This window comes from Tupaia chinensis, unplaced genomic scaffold (genome assembly GCF_000334495.1).
Source record: "Tupaia chinensis unplaced genomic scaffold, TupChi_1.0 Scaffold000013_1, whole genome shotgun sequence".
In the NCBI taxonomy this organism is placed as follows: domain Eukaryota; kingdom Metazoa; phylum Chordata; class Mammalia; order Scandentia; family Tupaiidae; genus Tupaia; species Tupaia belangeri.
In genome coordinates this window covers 3,657,628-3,678,372 of record NW_006159443.1, presented here as the reverse complement: position 1 = coordinate 3,678,372, position 20,745 = coordinate 3,657,628, and the positions used below count along the sequence as shown (strand labels likewise).

General features: G+C 40.1%; 1 protein-coding gene across 1 annotated transcript in view; it reads right to left on the bottom strand.

Annotated features, from left to right (window-relative positions):
- The window catches only part of TBC1D4 (TBC1 domain family member 4), a gene marked incomplete at its 5' end in the record, with an annotated part of 266,876 nt that overhangs the window by 73,518 nt on the left and 172,613 nt on the right, over positions 1-20,745 (bottom strand). The window contains 3 exons of the mRNA XM_027769743.1: positions 2,526-2,630; positions 6,133-6,222; positions 8,525-9,115. Of these exons, the coding sequence (XP_027625544.1) occupies positions 2,526-2,630; positions 6,133-6,222; positions 8,525-9,115 (786 nt within the window). The remainder of the gene's footprint in view (positions 1-2,525; positions 2,631-6,132; positions 6,223-8,524; positions 9,116-20,745) is intronic.

Genomic DNA, 20,745 nt, shown 5'->3' with positions numbered 1-20,745 from the left:
CAGAATGTAAAAGAAAATGCATTAGGGTTTCTAAACTGAGAAGTTGGGTAAATGATGCTGCAAAAGTAAAAAATATGGGATATATGACAGGTTTTAGGAAAGTAAAAGAGTAATGTGTCTGGCACATGCTAGAAGAATCAGGGTTAGAAGGCAGAGATACAGAGAGAGGTCTGACATGTGACATCAGTGGGTGGGTAGGAGTGGGATACAGTGGCAGAGTACCCTTGACTATCATTTTCTACCAAATTTGTAACTGACTGGCATTTTCCAAGGCCGTGTTATTGATTTCCTTTGACTTTATTTCTCTTCTTTTCCTTCTGGGTGCTCATTAACCTCCATGCCTTCTACTATGCATTCATACAACGACAGTTCGCAAATCGCTATCTCCATTCTCACACTGGACCTATTTATCAGTGGTCACCTGATAAATGATGTGGGTCAACATGTGGGTACTTCGTAGGTATGGCTCATTACCTAGAGGGCAAATGAAACTCAAATGGAACTCTCCAGAATAAGGAACTATTAGTGATGGGAGTTTTTTACTACTTAAAAAAAAAAAAAAAATGGCAACCCAAAGGGCACTAGTCAACAAATGCCTCACACCAGGCATGAACAAGCCATGCTGTTCATTCCTGACTCGGTGTCCACACTGGGAATGTAAAGGCAAGGGTGAAGCAGAAATGACTGGAATGTGCGCCAAGGACACTGGGACAATGCTGCCTGGTCTGTCTATGTCTAAATTGTGTGTTTCCCTGGTGAAAAGGCTGGTGGAAGATTATATGCCTGACCAAATATGTTTCTCTAAATTCTTCAAAGAATAGTGATGTATATATCTGTGGATTTATGGTAAAAGGATTGGGAAGACATCACAGGTAGAATAAGGAAAGAATAAATAAAAACCTTGAGGAGAAAAAAAAAATCAGCTTTTTAGTCATTCAGCTGCAATTGCAAGTCTGCCTCATACACTTCCTTTCACTCCAGCTGTCCCGACACTAGAAGGCTGGGGGAGGGTAGTGTTAGAGAGAAGGATTGGGTTTTAAATTCCAATGGAAAAAAAATATAAAAACCTCCAAAATAATGGAATAAGTAACAGCTTTCCTCCTATCACTATTCTTTTCCTATCTTTTAAAAATAATCATGGACGGGAACCAGCAGTTAGCATAATGGCTATGTCGCTGGACTCCCACGTAGTCGACCGCGGTTCGCTACTGAACCCGGTGGCTTAAATTCACGTCGGGCGCGTGTGTGTGCGTGCCCAAGATCCCAAGAGGAGAATGGAGGAGAAGGGATTACGGCGTGACCATCCCCCCTGGGGGGTGATTTCTCGCTTTCTGTCTCTCTGTCTCTGTCTGGCAAGTGCACGCGCCCTATGGCAAAAAACCTCTCCAAAAAATAAATAAATAAATAAATAAATAAATAAAATAATCATGGAAACATGACTGAATTTGGTAAACCCAAAAAAGTATTTGGACTGAAAACATGACCATGAACATTTATTTTTCTAGTGTTATACTGCTTTGAAAGGTAAATACGTAGTTCTATATGCCCTGTTCTTTTCCCATGGATGGCCATTTTGTAAGGCCGGGATTTATAATAGATGATTCTATTGGGCCAAGGGGTGCCAGAGTGTTGATACTGCTAGACCTTCACAGGAAAGGACCTGTGTTCATGCCCCAGGACCTTCCTGTGCATACCGAGCATGTGCAAGCCTGTGAGCAGTACTAGTTAGATGGGGGATGAGTGGGAGGATCATGGTGTGAAGATCCTGTTGGTGGTGCCTCTCTCTTTCTGTCTCTCTTGGAAGAAATAAATAAATAAACTTTAAAAAAAGAGAGAGGTAAGCAGCCTGAGGTGATCTATGAAAATGGTTTGCTATTCACTTGATCCAGAGAACTCACAAAGTCATGCAAATCAAGAGTTTCAAATCTTCATGTTCACTTTAAGAATATCTGTGAAACTGCCCAGGCCATCAAGGGTATGCCTATCCGAAAACCCACCAAGTATCTGAAGGATGTCGCTTTACAGAAGCAGTGTGTGCCATTCTATTGCTGCAATGGTGGAGCTGGTAGATGTGCCCAGGCCAAATAGTGGGGCTGGACACAAGGTCAGTGGCCCAAAAAGAGTGCTGAGTTTTTGCTGCACAAGCTTAAAGATGCAGAGAGTAATGCTGAACTTAAGGGTTTAGAAGCAGACTCTCTGGTCACTGAACATAATCAGGGCAACAAGGCACCCAAGATGTGCCATCCTGCTTACAGAGTTCATGGGCAGATGAACCCACACATGAGCTCCCCCTACCACATCACGATGATCCTCACTGAAAAGGAGCAAATTTGTCCTAAACCAGAAGAGGAAGTTGCACAGAAGGAAAAGATATCCCAGAAGAAACTGAAGAAACAAAAACATAATGGCATGGGAGTGAAGTTATCAGAAAGTCAATGTAGATAAAAGCTAAAGTAAAAGAGAGCAAGTGCGCGAAGATAAATCTGTGTTGGCAGGAGTACATGGACAGCAATGATACCACTTACCAGAGATTCGCTGGCACACTGGAACACATAGCAAGTGTACTGGCTCAGCCCAGGCTCCGGAGACTCCCGACAGATAAAGCCGAAGTGATCGACATGCTTTATACCCTGCATGTGGGGAAAGAAGCACAGTATAGGATTTATGGGAATACGTCCTTTTACTCAACACCGCAAACTGACATTACTTCTATGCTTTCACAGTTCCACCTACTTCTTCGAAATCATGTGACAGGGGACATAATATCATAACAAACTTACAGGACAGCCTGTTGATACATAAAACAAGGGGTAAGACCAACTCAGGTTATTTTGTTTCTGATAAACATTCTGTGACTCAGGGCTACAGGGAAAACATTGATGGCATAATCCTCTGTCCTGTAATAAACTCCTACTCCATATTTGTAAGTAATGGAGTTTTATTGTCTCCTCAGAACTACAGTCTAATGATTCATCATTAAAACACTATTCTTGTGTACACGAGGCTAAGAATCGGAGAAAAACTACAACTGACAATAACCCATTAAATGGCATGCAGTTACCTAAAGTATCCATTAAAATAGTGCAATATTTGTCTATTTATAGACACTAAAGCAGCCACACTAATACAAGTAAAATCTGATGCATTAAAGAAATTTTTGCAGGTGTCAATTATCCACATTCACAAATCATTATGCTTCCTGGACCTAGGTTAAAAACCAAAACTATACTTGGAATCAGGGCCGGCAGGTGGCATGTTGAGTAAGGGCTCTAGACTCCCACATGGCCAACTATGGTTTGAGTCCCGGACCTGGCAGCTTGCTTTCTCACTTTCTCTGTCTCTCTTTCTCTACCTCTGTCCCTCTTTGGTTAAATTAAAATAGATAAATAAATAAAGTTAAAGAAAATGATTATTTTAAAAAAACTGGAATCATTCATGACTACTATTCAGTCTTATACATATAACACTTTATTATTTTAAAAGCAAGCACAGAATTTTTAAAAACCAAGTAAGCAAAAAATTAAAAGTCCTGAAATCACTTAAATCCAAGCTCTGGAGTCAGACACATTTGTGCTTAAATCTTGGTTCAACTAATCTGCTAGGTATAAAACACTGTGTTAGGCTGCTTAAGAATGACGTGAGGCTCCATTTCTTATTATAAAATAATATTAATGGCACCTACTGTCAAAAACATTTGAAATTTAGAACTAAGAAATAGCTATTCTAGTTCCTAGAAGATGTGTAAATAAAAACCACTATTGTTGTTATAATAAGCTCGATTTATCCAAGGGATCCAGATAAAGGAATCAACTCTAGAGAAAAGAACATGTCAGTGAGTAGAAGTGAAGTTGCAATCCATGCGGTGAAAGTAAGCTCAATTTGGCGCAATTCATAAGTGATTAGAGAGTATCTTTTACTAGCTTAGTACTAAATGGGAAAAATTCATAGGCCCTTGTTAGCTTAGGGAGTCTTCAGACAGTGGCAATGTTTCCAGTTAGAAAGCCACTTCCTCATTCCTCAGGCTTGCCAGGAAAACAGTCCTACCAATTTTAAAGAAAGAATTGTTTGTAGGTGTGCAAAATTTTAAAAGCAGGCCTGCTCCTGCAAACAACCACCATATTGTGTCAGCTCATTTCTGTGGGAAGAAGCAGTAAGAGCAAAATCACTGATGAGGAGTGGATGGTTAACCTAACAATTACTCTGATGAAAGGCGCTTCCACGCACTTGTTTACTTTTCTGAACCAGAATATCAGACTACAAAGATCACCTTAAAGAAATAATAATAAAACAGAAGAATGAAAATCACATCTGAACTTCCAGTTGTATATACTTGGTTTGGCTGATTCTTTTTTGGATGATTGATGGACATTGCTAATTTTCTTCCTGGGAAGCATAAGGAGTGTACAGATGGGAGATGCAGCTTCTAAGGATACCTCTCAGTGTTCCAGGGCAGGATCCACAATTGGTTCAAATGTGACCTGCTCTCCAGTACTTGACACGGGCCCAACCTGCAGAAAGGCTCACTCACTCAGCATCTACTGAACAGCTAATAGGGAAGCTTTACCTTAGTACATTTCAGGCTGATGCCTTCCAGAACGAACACCATAGCAGAAGGCAACTGCCCTCATAGAACTCAAGATCTTGCTGGGACCCTTGGTGAATATATAGTTGCAAGAATACTCAATAAACACATTTTCAGTAAATAATCTTTCTATAATTTCTGTATCCTTCAAGTAAGAATTTAGAAATCTATGGTACGTTACTTCTATATTCAATGCTGCCGTTCTCTAAGTTATCAGACTAGAACATTTTTATTCATGACATAACTTTATGTCTCCATATAATTAAAAAATAAACCTAAAACTAAATATTAGAAGACTGGGGCAAGTAATTAACAAGATGTATAAAAACTCTCTTGCCATTTTCAAGGGGAAAAATGCCTGAATATCATACCTCACAGCAATGCCAACTTGAAAATTAAAAAAGAAAATGAGAAAGACAGAAGGAAATAAAAGGAAAGATAATAGGCAGTCATGATTTTTCAATATTAAAATATAGATAAACAGGCCAGCCTATAGCATGGTGATTTAATACAGCTGGATTCCACATGGCCAATGGCGTGGTTTGAGTCCCAGACCTGGTGGTTTGAAAAACATGCCAGGCACATGTATTTGCATGCCCAAAATCCTGAAAGGAGGGAGTGGTGAAGAGAAGGGCTTGCAGGGTGACCAAGCCCCATGCTACACGGGGGGTGCTTTCCACCATTCTCTCTCTGGCAAATGCATGAGTCCTCTGGCAAATTGCGTACACACACATAAACACACCTTGGCAAGATCCAGCTCCTTGAAGATATACTAAGTCACTAGGATAGAAAAAAATGCTCATTTTCAATTCCAGGAACCTCCTTAGAGGTCTCTGCATTTTTAACCTTCCCACATTTAAAGTTACTTTCTTTTTGATGTTTTCAATTTTTTTTCTATGTTTACGATATATGTAGGCAGCTCTAGCTTTTGGATAGGTAGTCTAAATCATGACTATGATCCTTAAGACACTAATCTAGTCTATGCCAATTTATCATGTTGTACACACTGGCTCTATCGGTTATTTTAAAAATGCTTCAATCCATAGTTTGTAAATTAAAAAATAAGTTGAAAACAAAAACACTATAACATTCTTTTCCATATTTGGCATTTACATAAATATAAATTGAAAACACTAGTTCTCCTTTTACTGCACAGTAGGGTATAAAGAGAAAGCATGACTCAGTTACACCCACAGTCTCGCTGCCCAAGATTCTGAGAATACCAACTGTGAAGATATTTCCAAAAGAACTCACCACCACAAAAATTCCATCAGAAGGGCTCTGATGCAGTGACATTAGAAAGAGAAAGAGTTGACTAAAATGAGACTGGACTGTTATGACACATGACGAGGAATCTGGTCAGGGTTGTGTTGCTAGCACAGACACAACACACAAGCACTCAGTTTAAGGTGAATTTTCTTAAAATAATAGGTAAATAATTTTTTTTAATATTACAATTCAAAGGTAATTAATTAAGTCCAGTTATTTTGTGGTCGCTTTTGAAATTGGATTTTTTTCCTAAATACTAGGAGAGATCCTTAGATACATACCTGAGAACAAGAGGAGATATCTTTAAAATTCTTTTCTAGCACAACTGATTTAGTGTCCGGACTGATCAGGTTAATCTCAAATCGCCCCACCTTAAAAATAAAAGCATTCTGGTTAATTTCAACTTACAAGGACCTAACATCTTATGTACCATAATTAAATATTCAACTCATAATATTGATATATATGATGTACCCCAGCTATGCCTGTTTTGCACACATTCCAACATTCAATCCAACCAGTAATACATTAACCCCAAATATCAGCTACCTCAAAACATTTCTTCCCTTTGTCAAAGAAATCATGAAAATTATATTGGCCTTATATTGTAAAATACCCGCCCCCCAAACATATTTTTTCCCTAGACTAAAAACTAGAGCATTTTCCAAAACATGCAATTTCAGAGCCAGCTCTGAGGCATGGCGGCAATTCACTGGTCAAGAAAAGCTAGCTCCCACATGGAGAGAGAAAGGTTTGAATCCTTGGCCTTCCTGCCCAGCACACAGGAGTGCCCAGAAGCCAAGAGACTAGAGGACTGGAGGAGGGGGATGCTGAAGGACAACAGGCCCTGTGGTGTCTCCCTCTTTGTCTCTCGAGGGTGTGTACACATGTGCCTTATCATGAATACAGAAAAAAAAATTTTAACTATGCAACCTTTCCTCATTCCATGATTTCTAAAAATTACCAATTATTTATTTTTGAGGAAACTTCAAAGAGAGCATGGGAAAAAATGTAATTAAAAGTCCAAGTGTATTGTAGTGCTCAAAAACATTGAAATCTACACTAGTTTTTCATAATGTGTATTTTCTAAAATTTGTAGTCTCTCTTATAAATTATAACCACACTTTCTCCCTAATAGTCAACAAAATGATATAAATATAACTGGGCCAATAAACTAAATTTTTTTTAAATAACCATTCAGAAAAAATTAACAGCAAAGATTGTGACTAGTTAAGAAAAAGAACAAATCTGATAGTCCAAAGAAGAGACTCAGTTAACATAGCACAAAAGAAAACACTAGACACCTATTTTAAAATTTTATTTTATTGGGGGACCAGTAGTTGACATAATGGCTATGTTGCTGGACTCCCATGTAGTTGACTACGGTTCGAGTCCTGGACCTGGTGGCTTAGACTCATGCCAGGTGAATGTGCGTGCGTGCCCAAGATCCCAAGAGGAAAATGGAGGAGAAGGGATTGTGGCGTGGCTATCCCCCCTAGGGAGTGATTTCTCGCTTTCTGTCTCTTTGTCTCTGTCTTTCTGGCAAGTGCATGCACCCTATAGCAAAAACCTCTCAAATTTTTAAATTTATTTATTTATTCATTCATTCATTCATTCATTCATTTGTTTTACCATAGGGCACTGTGTTAGCTGGAAAGAGACAGAGAGAGGGAAAGTGAGAAATCTCCACCTCGGGGGATGGCCATGCAGTAATCCCCTCTTGTCCATTCTCCTGTCCAATTTTGAGCATGTGCACACATGCACCTGCCCTGACTTTCAAGCCACCAGGTCCAGGACTCAAACTTCAGTCTACCATGTGGGAGCACAGCTCCCTAACCACCATGCCATCCCCTGGCCCATAACTGTATGTTTTTAATACACTGTATGAATTCAATAATTACTTTTAGAATTAAGAATTATCTTTGTGTATGGGACCAGCAGCTGGCATAATGGCTATGTCACTGGACTACTATGTAGTCCACTGAGGTTCATTTTCTGGACCTGGTGGCTTAAACTCATGCTGGGCACGTGTGCGTGTGTGCCCAAGATCCCGAAAGAAGACCTGAGAAGAGATGGCAGCATGGCCATCCCCCGCCCCGGGGGGGGGGGGGGTTTCTCGCTTTCTGTCTCTGTCTCTCCAGCGAGCACTGGTGTCCTATAGCAAAAACCTCTCCAAAATATATATATAAGTAAATAATTGTCTTCGTGTTACAGAATGTGCTCTCACCTGAAAATACACCTATGAGTCTGGAGTTTTCCTCTGTTTCTCCTTAGAAAAATCCCCCCTTCTCCATGCTAATCACACTCTCCCAGTTCAAACCTTTAAATCCTCCGACCAGCTGACTTTCGACTGGTAAAAGATGCTAAAATTAATCTTTTCTTATTCTCCCCACAGGTTCCGTGATGACCCACGGATGGCTTCCTTCTCCTCCTCTTCCTTCCCTGCTCCTGTTTCCTGCAATCCACACTCTGCCTCTGGTCCCTCCTCTACCTGCCTGTGCTTTCTCCACCTGCCTTACCTGCTTCTGAGGGAGAACAAATACAAGCTGAATTATTCGCTATACGGACGTGGCCAGTGGGACTAGAGTGCAGGGCTAGGAGGAGCTGGATGCCCTGCAGCTCTGTCCGGCCATTTAGGAGGAAACACGCAACAGCAGCCGGCCTGGGCGGTACCTGGAACAGCATGGTTCTGTTCTTCTCGGAATCCGAGGGCTGGACGTGACTAGGCGCGCTCGCGTGTCTCCTTCGCGGCTGTGGTTTCTGGCTGCTTTCGTGAACTTTCCTCTGCAGGGATCCGGTGGTGACACTGCTGCACCGAGACCGGAACTCCTGCTGTTCGTCAAAGTCAGAATCTTCCAGAATCCGCTCTGGGATGCCAACTCGAGAGCTGGCCAGAGCAGGCTGGCTGACTACTGCAGGCAAGGCAGGCTGGGGTTCGGTGACACACTCCACCTCCTCCAGCAGGCGGTCCCCCAGAGCCGCAGGCGCCTCAGCCTCCAGGACTAGGAGGTCATCGCTGGGCTCCGAGCCCCGCTGCTCGCCTTGCATCCGCAGGCGCTGCTGCTCGTGGAGGCTGAACTTCTCAATGCAGTCGTCGATGAGGCTGGAAGGGGCCTTCTTGTGGGTCACTGTCACCTTCCCGCAATACAAGACCTCAAACTTCTGAGAGTTGTAAAAGGCATCCTCATTATCTTTGCTGGGTTTGGCATCCTCTTTCATGGCAGCTTTAGATAATTGCCTTATGCTGCTGATGACATCAGGAACCTGGAAGAAAATAAATCCCCATTTTAGTGGAATCATTTAAGACGATTTATGTTTACCTAGAGCTCATATTATCTCATGGAACGTACTTTCATTCCAAGTGCTAGAATACAGAAAGCAAATGACTCTACACAAGATAAAGCATAAATTTACAATACCTAACGTAACCAACTTAAAGGTAAAATCGAAATGTAATGAAAATGAATTAAAATCAAATAGCAATGTTATACTTTCCTACTTTAAACCTATTGGTTTCCCCAAAAAAACACCGTGAAACTATGTAAGCCACTACCAATTTTTAATAAATCATAATGTATCTTTTGATTACTTTTAAAAGTTATTAGGGGCCTCAGCTGAAAGGAACCAAAATTTCAACAATGAGGATAAAATAAACTTTCTGGATAAAGAGAGGAAAACCCAGACACCCACCCCTCAGCAGCATTAGCCATCATGAAATACAAAAAACACAGTCAGATGCCACTGCATACCTGACATCAAAAAAAGGCCAATTGTGGGACCAGCAGTTAGCATAATGGCTATGTTGCTGAACTCCCATGTAGTTGACCGCGGTTTGCATCCAGGACCCGGTGGCTTAAAACTCACGCCGGGTGCGTGTGCGTACGTGCCCAAGATCCCAAGAGGAGAATGGAGGAGAAGGGATTGCGGCATGGCCATCCCCCCTGGGCGGTGATTTCTTGCTTTCTGTCTCTCTGTCTCTCTCTGTCTGTCTGGTGAGCACATGCGCCCTATAGCAAAAACCTCTCCAAAAAAAAAAAAAAAGCCAATTGCTGGCAAAGATGTAGAGCAACTGGAACTCTCACACATTGTATGCAGAAACTTAAAACAATACAACTGCTTTCAAAAACTATTTGGCAGTTGCTTAGGTTTATGGGCATAAATCTAATTCACAATTCAACCATTCAACTCCTAGCAGTACATCTTTGAGATGGGAAAATATGCCCACACGAAGGTTTGACATGGATATTCAAGCAACTTTAGTCATAACACACAAAACTGGAAACAACCCAAGTGTTCAACCAATGAACAAATCATCAAAATGCTTTTAATAGATGTGCATACAATAGAATACTATTAATCATCTCTCACCTAGTTACTGCAATCACTTTTTAGCTGGTCTCATTGTCTCCCTTCAATCTACTCTCAAAAGCCAAAATGGGGCCATGCAATGGCAGACTCTACAATGTGAGTCCCAGACCCAGTGACTTGAAAATCACACCAGGCACTTGTTAACTTGTTGTGTGCATGCCCAAAAGCCATGGAAGAGAAGGGATGGTGGTATGGCCACCCCTCCCCCCCTCCCTGGGGGATGATTTCTCACTTTGTCTGTCTCTCTGATGAGCCCTACGGCAAAAAATCCCCCCAAAAAAACAGCCAAAATGATCCTTTCAAAAAATTAAATCATTACTTTAGGATTCAAATACATCACTTTGGCATTTATTTTGAGTTAAAGGCATCTGAAAAACACCAGATGCAAGAAGGGCACTTAAACCTTCTGTTTTTCTTCCTGAAAGGAGGAGATAAAACTTCCAAGTGAAAAGTGTCCTCCCTGTACCAGGAAGAGGTAATACATTCTTATCACCAGAGAGGGGGAGTGCAGGCCAAGAGAAACTTAACAAACAAGCCTTATTAAATTAAGCCTATCTTCCTGGTCACTGTTCCACAATTAACTGCCCTAGCCCAAATCCCATTGTCTTGTCATATTTTCACAATATACTACTTTTGTCCAACCTAGTACATAAGCATTTGGCCCTAATTGCTTCTTTGGGTCTTCCTTTATCTTGCAAAGACCCCTCGTGTGCATGTAAAATTACTAAATAAAATATATTTTTTCCTATTAATCTGTCTCATGTCAGTCCTAGCTATAGACCCTAAAAGGGTAGAAGAGAAATTCTATCTCCTCACATTACTCATCTGCAAACCCTACAACAGCTCTCCAGTTCATTAAGGGTAAGAGATAAGAACCTTACATTGTCATGCAGGGCCCTCACCATTAGCCTTTGACACACATCCAGATTACATCTGCACCGAGGTTATACATCCTCCCTATGATTTTAGATAGTCAACCTGGATTTCCATCTTTTCATCCTTGCCTCCTTTCCTCTGACCTGATCTATGTTCTCTTCTGACCCAATTGCTCTAGCTGCACTGGCCACTATGCTATTTCTTCAGCATGCCAGGCACAGACCTCCCTGGAGGACTCTGAACTGCCCCACATATCTACATGGTTCACTCCCTCATATTATCTATATCTGTGCTCTATTGTCACCTTGTGAGGCTGCACTTCAAGGTGTCTCCCACCCCAATGCACACATATATGCACAAACACATGTACACACAGCCAGCATTCTCCTGGATTCCCCCAGGTCATACAATTTATTATGTAAACTCAGAGGTCATCAGAAAAGTCATAATGTGTTCTTCTATGCAAAATGCATCATGACTTTTCCAACAACACAAGAGAATATAAGTTCTAAGAGGGTGGTCATCTCTTATTTTTTCCATTTTTTTTTCCTTGTTGTAAATATCCCCACAGCCCAGAATAATTCCTGTTACATAGTAGGTTCTCAACATATACACTAGCTCCCCTAAAACCTTCTTTGGTAATTTTTAATCTTCAGAAAAGGGGGAAGATCATCTTATTTTGTTCAGTGATACTTCATATTTAGATATTTATGGTATGTCTTTAAATCTCCTAAGACTGACTCTAAATCTAGAACTTTTTCTTGTAATTATTTGGGATACATTGCTGAAGCGTTTGTAGTTTAAAAATGACAAGAATTTCATCTTGCCAATTCAAGCATTTCCTATGAAAGGATAAAGTCCATGTGCTCAGTTTCCATGACTCACCCCGCACACCTAACACATCTCAGGAAGTCCGGTGTTTGTGCTAGCACCTAACTAACCACCTTGGCCCTCTGTCATTTTCTTCTTAACATAGTATGTCAGTAACCCTACTTGACAAAGGCCAAAACTAAAGAGAGTGAGCTAGCAGCATTTAACCCAGGGGTCTCCAACCTCCAGGCCGCAGATTGGTACTAGTCATTATTACTACAATGCAACAGAATAAAAATAAAGTGCAAGATAAATGCAATGCATTTGAACCATCCTAAAACCATCCCCCCTGCTCCAGTCCGAGGAAAAATTGTCTTCCACTAAACCAGGGCCTGGTGCCAAAAAGGTTGAGGATCACTGATTTAACCCTACAAAAGGTAAATGAGTCTATTGGGGTAAATAGCATCATAAGAAAATGATCTCATCTTCTTTGCTATCTGGAATCCATGAAATGCTTTTCAACTGATTTTAAACCCAAACTTCTATATTTCCAAAAGTATCGCTATAAAGTACAAAAGTAGAAACATCGTTTGTAGGATTGTTTGTAAACTGTAGTTTTTTGGGGTTTTTTTGTTAGTTTGTTTTGTATCTTGTTACAAATATTTAAATATTTGGGTACAGCCTTAAGAGGTACTGTACAACGGGGACTGCAAGTAAAATCAATTCAAACATGGTTGTATTAAGTCCTCTGTCTTATTGTCCTTTTTCCTCTATCATACTGACAGCTCTTCAGTGAAAAAGTGATTAGTGGCTGAAGCTCTTTTTTAAAAAATAATTATTTTTATTTAACTTTATTTATTTATTTATTTATGTATTTTTAATTTGATCAGAGAGGGACAGAGTGAAAGAAAGAGAAGAAAGCAAGCCACCAGGTCCAGGACTCGAACCACGGTCGACCATGTGGGAGCCCAGTACCCTTAACCACCACGCCACCTGCCAGCCCCAGTGGCTGAAGTTCTAGAGTCTCCCAGGGCTCTTCCCTGTGACCACAGGAAAAGGCTAAAAATTTCAATGTAATCTAGCAATGACTCAATTTATATATAAAAGCAAAACTTACCATCTTAAATTCTAAACTGAAAAAGTAATTTAATCTAATAATCTCTGTAGCTTTACACCCTAAAACAGATTCATTTACCTTTAATATGTTCTCCCACTTTATGACAACCCGCAGTATTTAATGACCTGAGCTGAAGAGCTATACTTGTGAAATGGATATCGGCACTGTTTTTGCCTATCCTTACTTAAAAGACACAGTATAAAATTTAGCAATACACAACCCCTGACGATACACTCAACTCACACCAGAAGGGACATAGTGACAATGCACAACAGTAAATTACCCATAGTGGAGAAATGACTTATCAGAGAACACAAAACCTTTCACTGAGATAGTTACTTAAGGGATTTGTCAGAAACAGCATACCTGAAATAAAATCTCTCTTCAAAACTTGTATAAATGTATAATATTTTAAAATAATAGCATTCTCTTATAGCACAGTATAAACTGACATGTGTTTATATGCACATCTGCAGAATGATTAAATGAATCTGAATCTTTCTAATATATGTGGTATCTTTCAACATCTTTTTTTTCCTATATCATTATATTTTAACTTTTTAAGGGAAAGACTGAGTTGGGGTGATATGGTTTCTTCCTGGAGTTCTTTTTGACCATTAGGAAAATGGTCTGTGCTCAGAAGAACTCGAATGCTGTCAGCAAACAGGGACATAAGTGCTAGAGACCAACAGGTGAGAACTTCGAAAAACGCAGTTCTCTAGGACTGATGTAGGTTTAATAAATTCCTATTGATAGTCAAGAGATCTGGCACTCCCCCAAAATAGAGAGCTAAGGCTTCTCACTCTGTTCATTGTTCATCCAAACTAAAAAATGGTTATGAGTTTCCAGAATGTCAAAAAATACTATGTAGAACTTCAAGCTACATGCTCTAGTTCATACTATAGGTACAAATAACTCCATTACTCAGAATTGGCCTATAACCCAGAAATTCTGATAGAATTTACAGCCAATTTAAGGCATGGTTTCTACTCTGTGGTAGCATTTCATCTTTAACACAAAAACAACACTGAAAAAGACTCCACACCTAACTAGGGACTGAAGGGTTTATATTCTATCTCAGCTCTGCCAGTATTTTGCTCTGTACATTAGGGAAGAGTTGGTGCATCTCTCTAGGTTAGAGTTTCCTCAGAAAAATTGAAGAGGAAATTAAATAGAGGGTCTACAAGGTCTCATCTAGATCCAAATTCTGTGAGTTCACTTTTGGATCAATGTCAAAATAGAAGTAAGGTAAGATACATCCAGAAAAGGGAAAATCATCTCTTTAGCAGCAAACCAGAAATGGTGTAAGTTGTTAAAATTATTTGCTTTCATTAACACACAATAATCCATTCAACAAACAATAATATGAACAGGGCTTTTTGCAAGCATCTCATACTTAGAAACAGCACAGTGCCACCTTTAGCTAGTATTTTGCATTACGCCTTTAGTGACCTCACTAAGACTATTTAGATTCAAGTAGAAGACACAGATGTTAAAGCAATTCCTCAATCCCGACAAAAATCTACCACTAGATTCCTTGATATCATGCTGTTGTTTCTCATTATTGATCATAGTTACTTATCCCACTCTAGGAAACACACTGATAGCTCAAAAACATTTCATCTGACTTCAAAGGAAGCAAATTCTACCACTACTACACACGGGTGTATTAAAGACTAAACAAACACATAAGAAAAGTCTGGACAGTTAAAAAAAAAAAAACGCTAAGGAAAGATACCTTGGTCAGGAAGCCAGTTGCAAATTCACAGGGCACTAAAAATGCCAACTCAGTGAAGTCCCCAGTATAGCCTTTTGTCGCACTTAAGAAGTTCTCTTTCTGAATAAGCCAGCAGTAATCTCATTGTATTTGTTAAACTCGTTATCACTACGCAGCCAACTATAAAACTTCCCACAGTAACCGTTATTGCTTCAAAAGTTGAGTATTTCCTGACTCTGCAATCAGGAAATACACAGATTGTCCAGGGCTAGAAGCAAAAGCTTTAGCTTGCTTCAAAAAAGAAACATTTTAATCGTGATAACTATTGTCTTTCTTGTGCTATTTTAATAATCGTAAGTGTCTAACACTAATTATAGAGATAAGAGAAGATTAATCTATTATGTCTTTTTATGTCCTTTTCTCCTCAGAGTTCATTGATTAAAAAAATGAACTTCAGTAAGCATTTCAAAATGGAGACAACTGTGAAAATAATCTTTTAAAACATATTTAAACGACCACCAAAAAAAAAAAACTTAGATCAATTATTTTATTTTAATATAAGCTTAACTACTTGATTCATTACTAATCTTTTTAAGATTATATTGGGTTGTTGGGATGGTCATGACGTCATGTTTACAATCTAATAGTAAGCAGAGTAAATAAAAAAAAAAATCATTGAGGAAGAACATTAGGGAACATTTCAAGTAAATTTAAAAAAAAAAAAAAAAAACTACCTAACGAAAAAGAATTTGCTTTCCTTCAAACTATTAAGATTAGTTTGCAGATGGGACCAGCAGTTAGCGTAATGGCTATGTCGCTGGACTCTCATGTAGTCGACCGCGGTTCGCGTCCCAGACCCGGTGGCTAAAAACTCACGCCGGACGTGTGTGCGGGCGTGCCCAAGATCCCGAGAGGAGAATGGAGAAGAAGGGATTGCGGTGTGGCCATCCCCCCTGGGGGGAGATTTCTCGCTTTCTGTCTCTCTGTCCCTCTCTCTGTCTTTCTGGTGAGCGCACAAGCCCTATAGCAAAAACCTCTCAAAAAAAAAAAAAAAAAAAAAAGATTAGTTTGCAGACTGTCCAGGCTACATAGGAAAGATGCTGAAAATCTAAAAACATGAAATAAAGTTCAGTAGTTTGAGAAATACCTAATCTGGTTATTCAATATTACAATTCCTATATGGCTATTTGAAATATCTTCAGATAATGGGAAATGATGGAAAGTATATGTAAATACATACCAGGAAACTGTTCATTTACATGTATATTTTCAATTTGTTGGAATGTGCATGCACTCACTGGAGAAAGAGAAAGAGAGAGGGAAAGCAAGAAAGTACACCCCATGAGGGATGGTCACACCACCTTCCTTCTCCTCCATTGCTCCCTCCTCTCAGGATTTTGGGCACGCACACATATGTGCCCAATACATTTTTCAAGTCGCTGGGTTCGGGATTCCACAAGAGCAGTCATCCATGTAGGACCAAGCTTCCTTAACCACTACACCCCCAGGTGGCCCCCAGTTATTTATACTAAGGAAACAATAACCATTCTACTTTTACTAGCCCTGGATGCCTTAAAGTCACACCCAGTCCATACTATCGTTTTTGTTTTTTGTTTTTTGGGGCTTTTTTTTTTTTTTAACTATTTTTAAGGCTATTTTGACAATCTCATTTTAAGTTTTATCCTAAAGTACTTCAGAGAGTCTTTGCATATGGTTTAAAGTCTAAATTATTATTTTAAAGTAAATTTCCCATAGTCAAATAAAGCTTAATTTTGACTGAGTTTAGCCAAAATGAACTAGAGTAATACGGTCATTTTTAAATCACAAGTGCAAAACTAAAGGTGTGATTAAGGAATCAGCAGTCCCCAACATCTTGTTTTACAGATATGGAAACAAACCATATACATCGATAGAGATGTAAACATCTTTACCATCTAATAGAACAAAGAGGAAAATAATGTGACTACAGGAGACCAGACTATTTGAGGCCAACGATACCAAAGTATACAAGTAGCTTAGTTTTTGATCCTTGGGCCATGAGTCAAGAGATTTTCCTCTTGGACTAGGCTTTAGTTCTTAGGTAGCTGGGCCAATTCACTAGTTCAGTTCTTCTCTAACTGATGTTTCCTCTGAGTTAGCACAAACATCAGAAAGATAAATTCCTTAAATCCTTCTGCTAAGTTCTTCCCTCTCACGCTGTCTCACAGCACGTATGTTGAATTCCTTATGTGGGAGATATGATTTGTGCCTTCTGTGAAATTAAACTAAATTTAGCCTGAAGGTGACTCTATATGTGAGTCCTTACCTCTCAAACTGCAACCTAACATTATGTACACTAACTGAAAGCCTCCCTAGGAGTACATTTTTTTTTTACTTTTTTATATATATTCAATCATATTATTTAACTTACAAAGTGAACATTTCAATATGTGAACATTTCTCCCCAGTCCAGTTGATCAAAGTATCTTCCACCGATAACACCACACCTCCCCATCCCATCAATGCTCTGTTTCCGTATCCCTCCTCCAAATGTCCTTCCTTAGGTCCCGCTTCTCCACTCACACCACTTCTGGCACTAACCCCCATCTCTTGTGTTTGTACAACCTTAGTTCAATCAGTTTCAGTCATGGAGTGCAGACACTCAGTATATATTATGTGGGGACATACAATGTCTCTCCTTCATAGCCTGGCTTGCTTCACTCAGCAGTAAATCTTCCATATTCTGACACTTTCTGTCAAAAGCTAGGGCCTCGGAGTACTTTTATAAGAAATGGCTGAGTTCCAGCTAATTATTACAGCCACGCTTCAATCACAATCAACAGTTCAAATCAGGTTCAAATAAAGCAAATGCTGAGCTGTAACCAGTCGAGCTGTCTCTGTCCCTTACTTCCATTTCCTGTACCTCATTTCCATTTCCTATCCATAAATGCTGTCTGACCACATGGCAAACCACAGTTCTTTGAACTCCAGGGGCTGCCCAAATCGAGAATGGTGAATCAAAACCAAGATCTTTAAACTAAATGTGTACTAATTTTGTCTTGTAACACTTCTTACCCTAATGACCACTACAAATTCGCAAAAGTGATCACATACAAAATGAACAAGCAGTCTAGGGGAAACCATGCAATCTAGGAAATCATGCAATGTAACAATCATGCAATCTGATTAAGGGAATGGCATCGCCTCAGAAGTGCACGAGCTTAGTGCTGGAAGAAAATATAAATGTTAAGAGACAGGAAATAAGGTGAGCTGTAAGAAGTTAGATAGCAGGGCCAGCAGGTGGTGTGGTGGTTAAGGCACTGGATTCCCACATGGCTAACCATGGTTCACGTCCCAGATCTGGTGACTTAAAAATCATGCCTGGTACACGTCCAGGAGGAGAATGGAGGATAACAGATAACAGCATGGCCTATCCCCACGGGGGGATGATTTCTCACCTTCCTTCTCACTGACTCTCTGTCGTCTCTCTCCTGCGAGTGCATGCACACTATGGCAAAGATCTTTTTTTAAAAATTACATGGCAAAAGATTAGGTGAAGAAAGTCGCTTCAAATTCCTTTTCAAAAATAAAATCACTGTTTCGGGACCAGCAGTTAGTGTAATGGCTATGTCACTGGACTCCCACGTAGTTGACCACGGTAGCATCCTGGACCGGGTGGCTTAAAACTCATGCCAGGCGCGTGTGCATGTGCATGCCCAAGATCCCGAGAGGAGAATGGAGGAGAAGGGATTGTGGTGTGGCCATTCCCCCGGGGGGTGATTTTTTGCTTTCTGTCTCTCTGTCTCTCTCTGTCTGTCTGACGAGCACACGCACCCTATAGTAAAAACCTGTCCAAAAATAAAAATAAAAATAATAAAATAAATAAATAAATAAAATCACTATTTCAAAAGAGAAACAGTTCATAGCATGGCACATTAGAAAAGTGTACAATATATAGCTAGAGGTCTTCAGTTTAGAGGCCCACTTGAATCCCTATATTGTATATAAAAAAGGCACTACAGTCTCTCAGTCTCGAGTTTTTCATCTATAATGAAAAATAACATGGAACTATAATGCTCAGCACAGAGGTAAGCTGGGAAAATTAAATTTAATGATACAAATATGCCAGATGCGACCAGCAGATGGCATAGTAGTTACATCACTGGACTCCCACATATTTGACTGTGGCTCAAGTCCCAGACCCAGCAGCTTAAAACTCATGCTGGGTGCATGTGTGTGTGTGCCCAAAATCCCAAGAGGAGAATGGAGGAGAAGGGATTGCAGCTTGGCCATCCCCACTAGGGGTGATTTCTCATTCTCTCTCTCTCTCTCTCTCTCTCTCTCTCTCTTTCTCTCTCTCTCTCTCATGAGTGCACACATTCTATAGCAAAAATCTCTCAAATATGCCTGACACAGTGCTAGAACACCAAAATCATGCTATCTTTAATTAAGTCTAAAATATAATTCTGATTTATGCTCTGTAAGGAGATGAAAGAAGTGAGATGCTGTTGCTAAATTTAAAAATCTCTGCCTTCCTGAAATTTATTTGGGGAGAGAAAAAAATAATAAACAGAATAATGAAAATATGAGACTTTTGGACAGTGAAAATTTCCAAGTAGAAATGCAGGGAAGAAGGAAATTTGAAGGGACAGAAAATCTAAAGGAGAATAGTTGCAATCTTAGTGAAAGGACTCTCAATAAGACCATATTTGAGTAAAAATCTGAAGTCAGCAAGGACATGAGCCATATACCTATGTGGGGGTGAACAGTCCAGGCAGACAGAACATCACGTCCAAGGGCCTGAAGCACAAGTTCACATGGTGTGTTCAGGGAGCTGCAAGGAACCAGTGTGGCTGGATGCCAATGAGTGAGCAGATTATAGTGTGAGTTATCATGGGGGCCATTACAGATCTAAATCATGCAGGACCTGGGAAGGACTTTGGTTTTTACTCTTAGTAAGGCAGAAAGACACCAATGGGATCCTGAGTGGAGAAATGACATGATCTAAGTTATGTTTCCAAAAGAGCCCTTTGGCTGCGGTGTAGCGAATGGACAAGGGTGATGAGTAGGGTCTACAGCACTCATCCAGGGTGAGCCAAGGATGGTTACACGGGAGCAAGAGCAAGGGGTCGGGTATGCATTAGCCAGCTGCTGGGTATGATTTTAAAGGTAGAGACAACATGATCTGTTGATGGATCTAGTGTGGGGTACAGAGGGAGAAGTAGGAAAGATGACTTCATGGTTTTGGCCAGGCAAATTAGAAAAATAGAGCAACAGTGAAACAGAGGAAAAGCTTAAGAGATCAGGAGCTTAGTTTTTGACATGTTCATTTTGAGCAGCTTACAGACTCCAAAGGGAGACGACAGTAGGTAGTTGAATATATGTGTCTGGAGCTCAGGGAAGAGATTAGGGCTAGGATGGAAAATGGGAAGTTATTAGCATATAGATGGTATTTAAAGCCATGAGATTAGATGAGTTTATCAAGTCAATGACCACAGAGGACAGAAAGAGAGACAGAGACATAGAGGTAAGCAGAGAGAAGAGTATCTCCAAGGACCAAGCCCTAAGGAACCAAAGCTTACAGTTTGAAAGATGGAAAGAGATGAACAAAGGAAAATATTGCAAGAGCCAGGGGTAAAATCTGGTGAAAACAGTGCTAAAGCCAAGGAAGAAAGGTTTCCAAGAAGGGAGCAATCACTATGAGATCATAGGTGACTCTAACAAGAAAAGTTGTGGTGGAGGCTGAGGGCAAAGCCTTATTGGAGTAGATTCAAAGGAAATATCAGAAATAAAATCTGAAACGATACACACAGACCACCTACGAGGGCAGAAGGTGGAGGGACAAATGAGTCGAGAGTTCTCTCAGAGATGGAGGAAATGAGAGCTTCTTCCCATGAGAATATCAATAGTAAAGGGGAAACTGATGATCTAGGGTAAAAAAAACGGTAGAATTGCTGAAACGCTGTCTTTAGTACAAGAAGGGACAAAACCTAGGCCCAAGGGAAGAGGCTGAACTGAGCTGGGGAT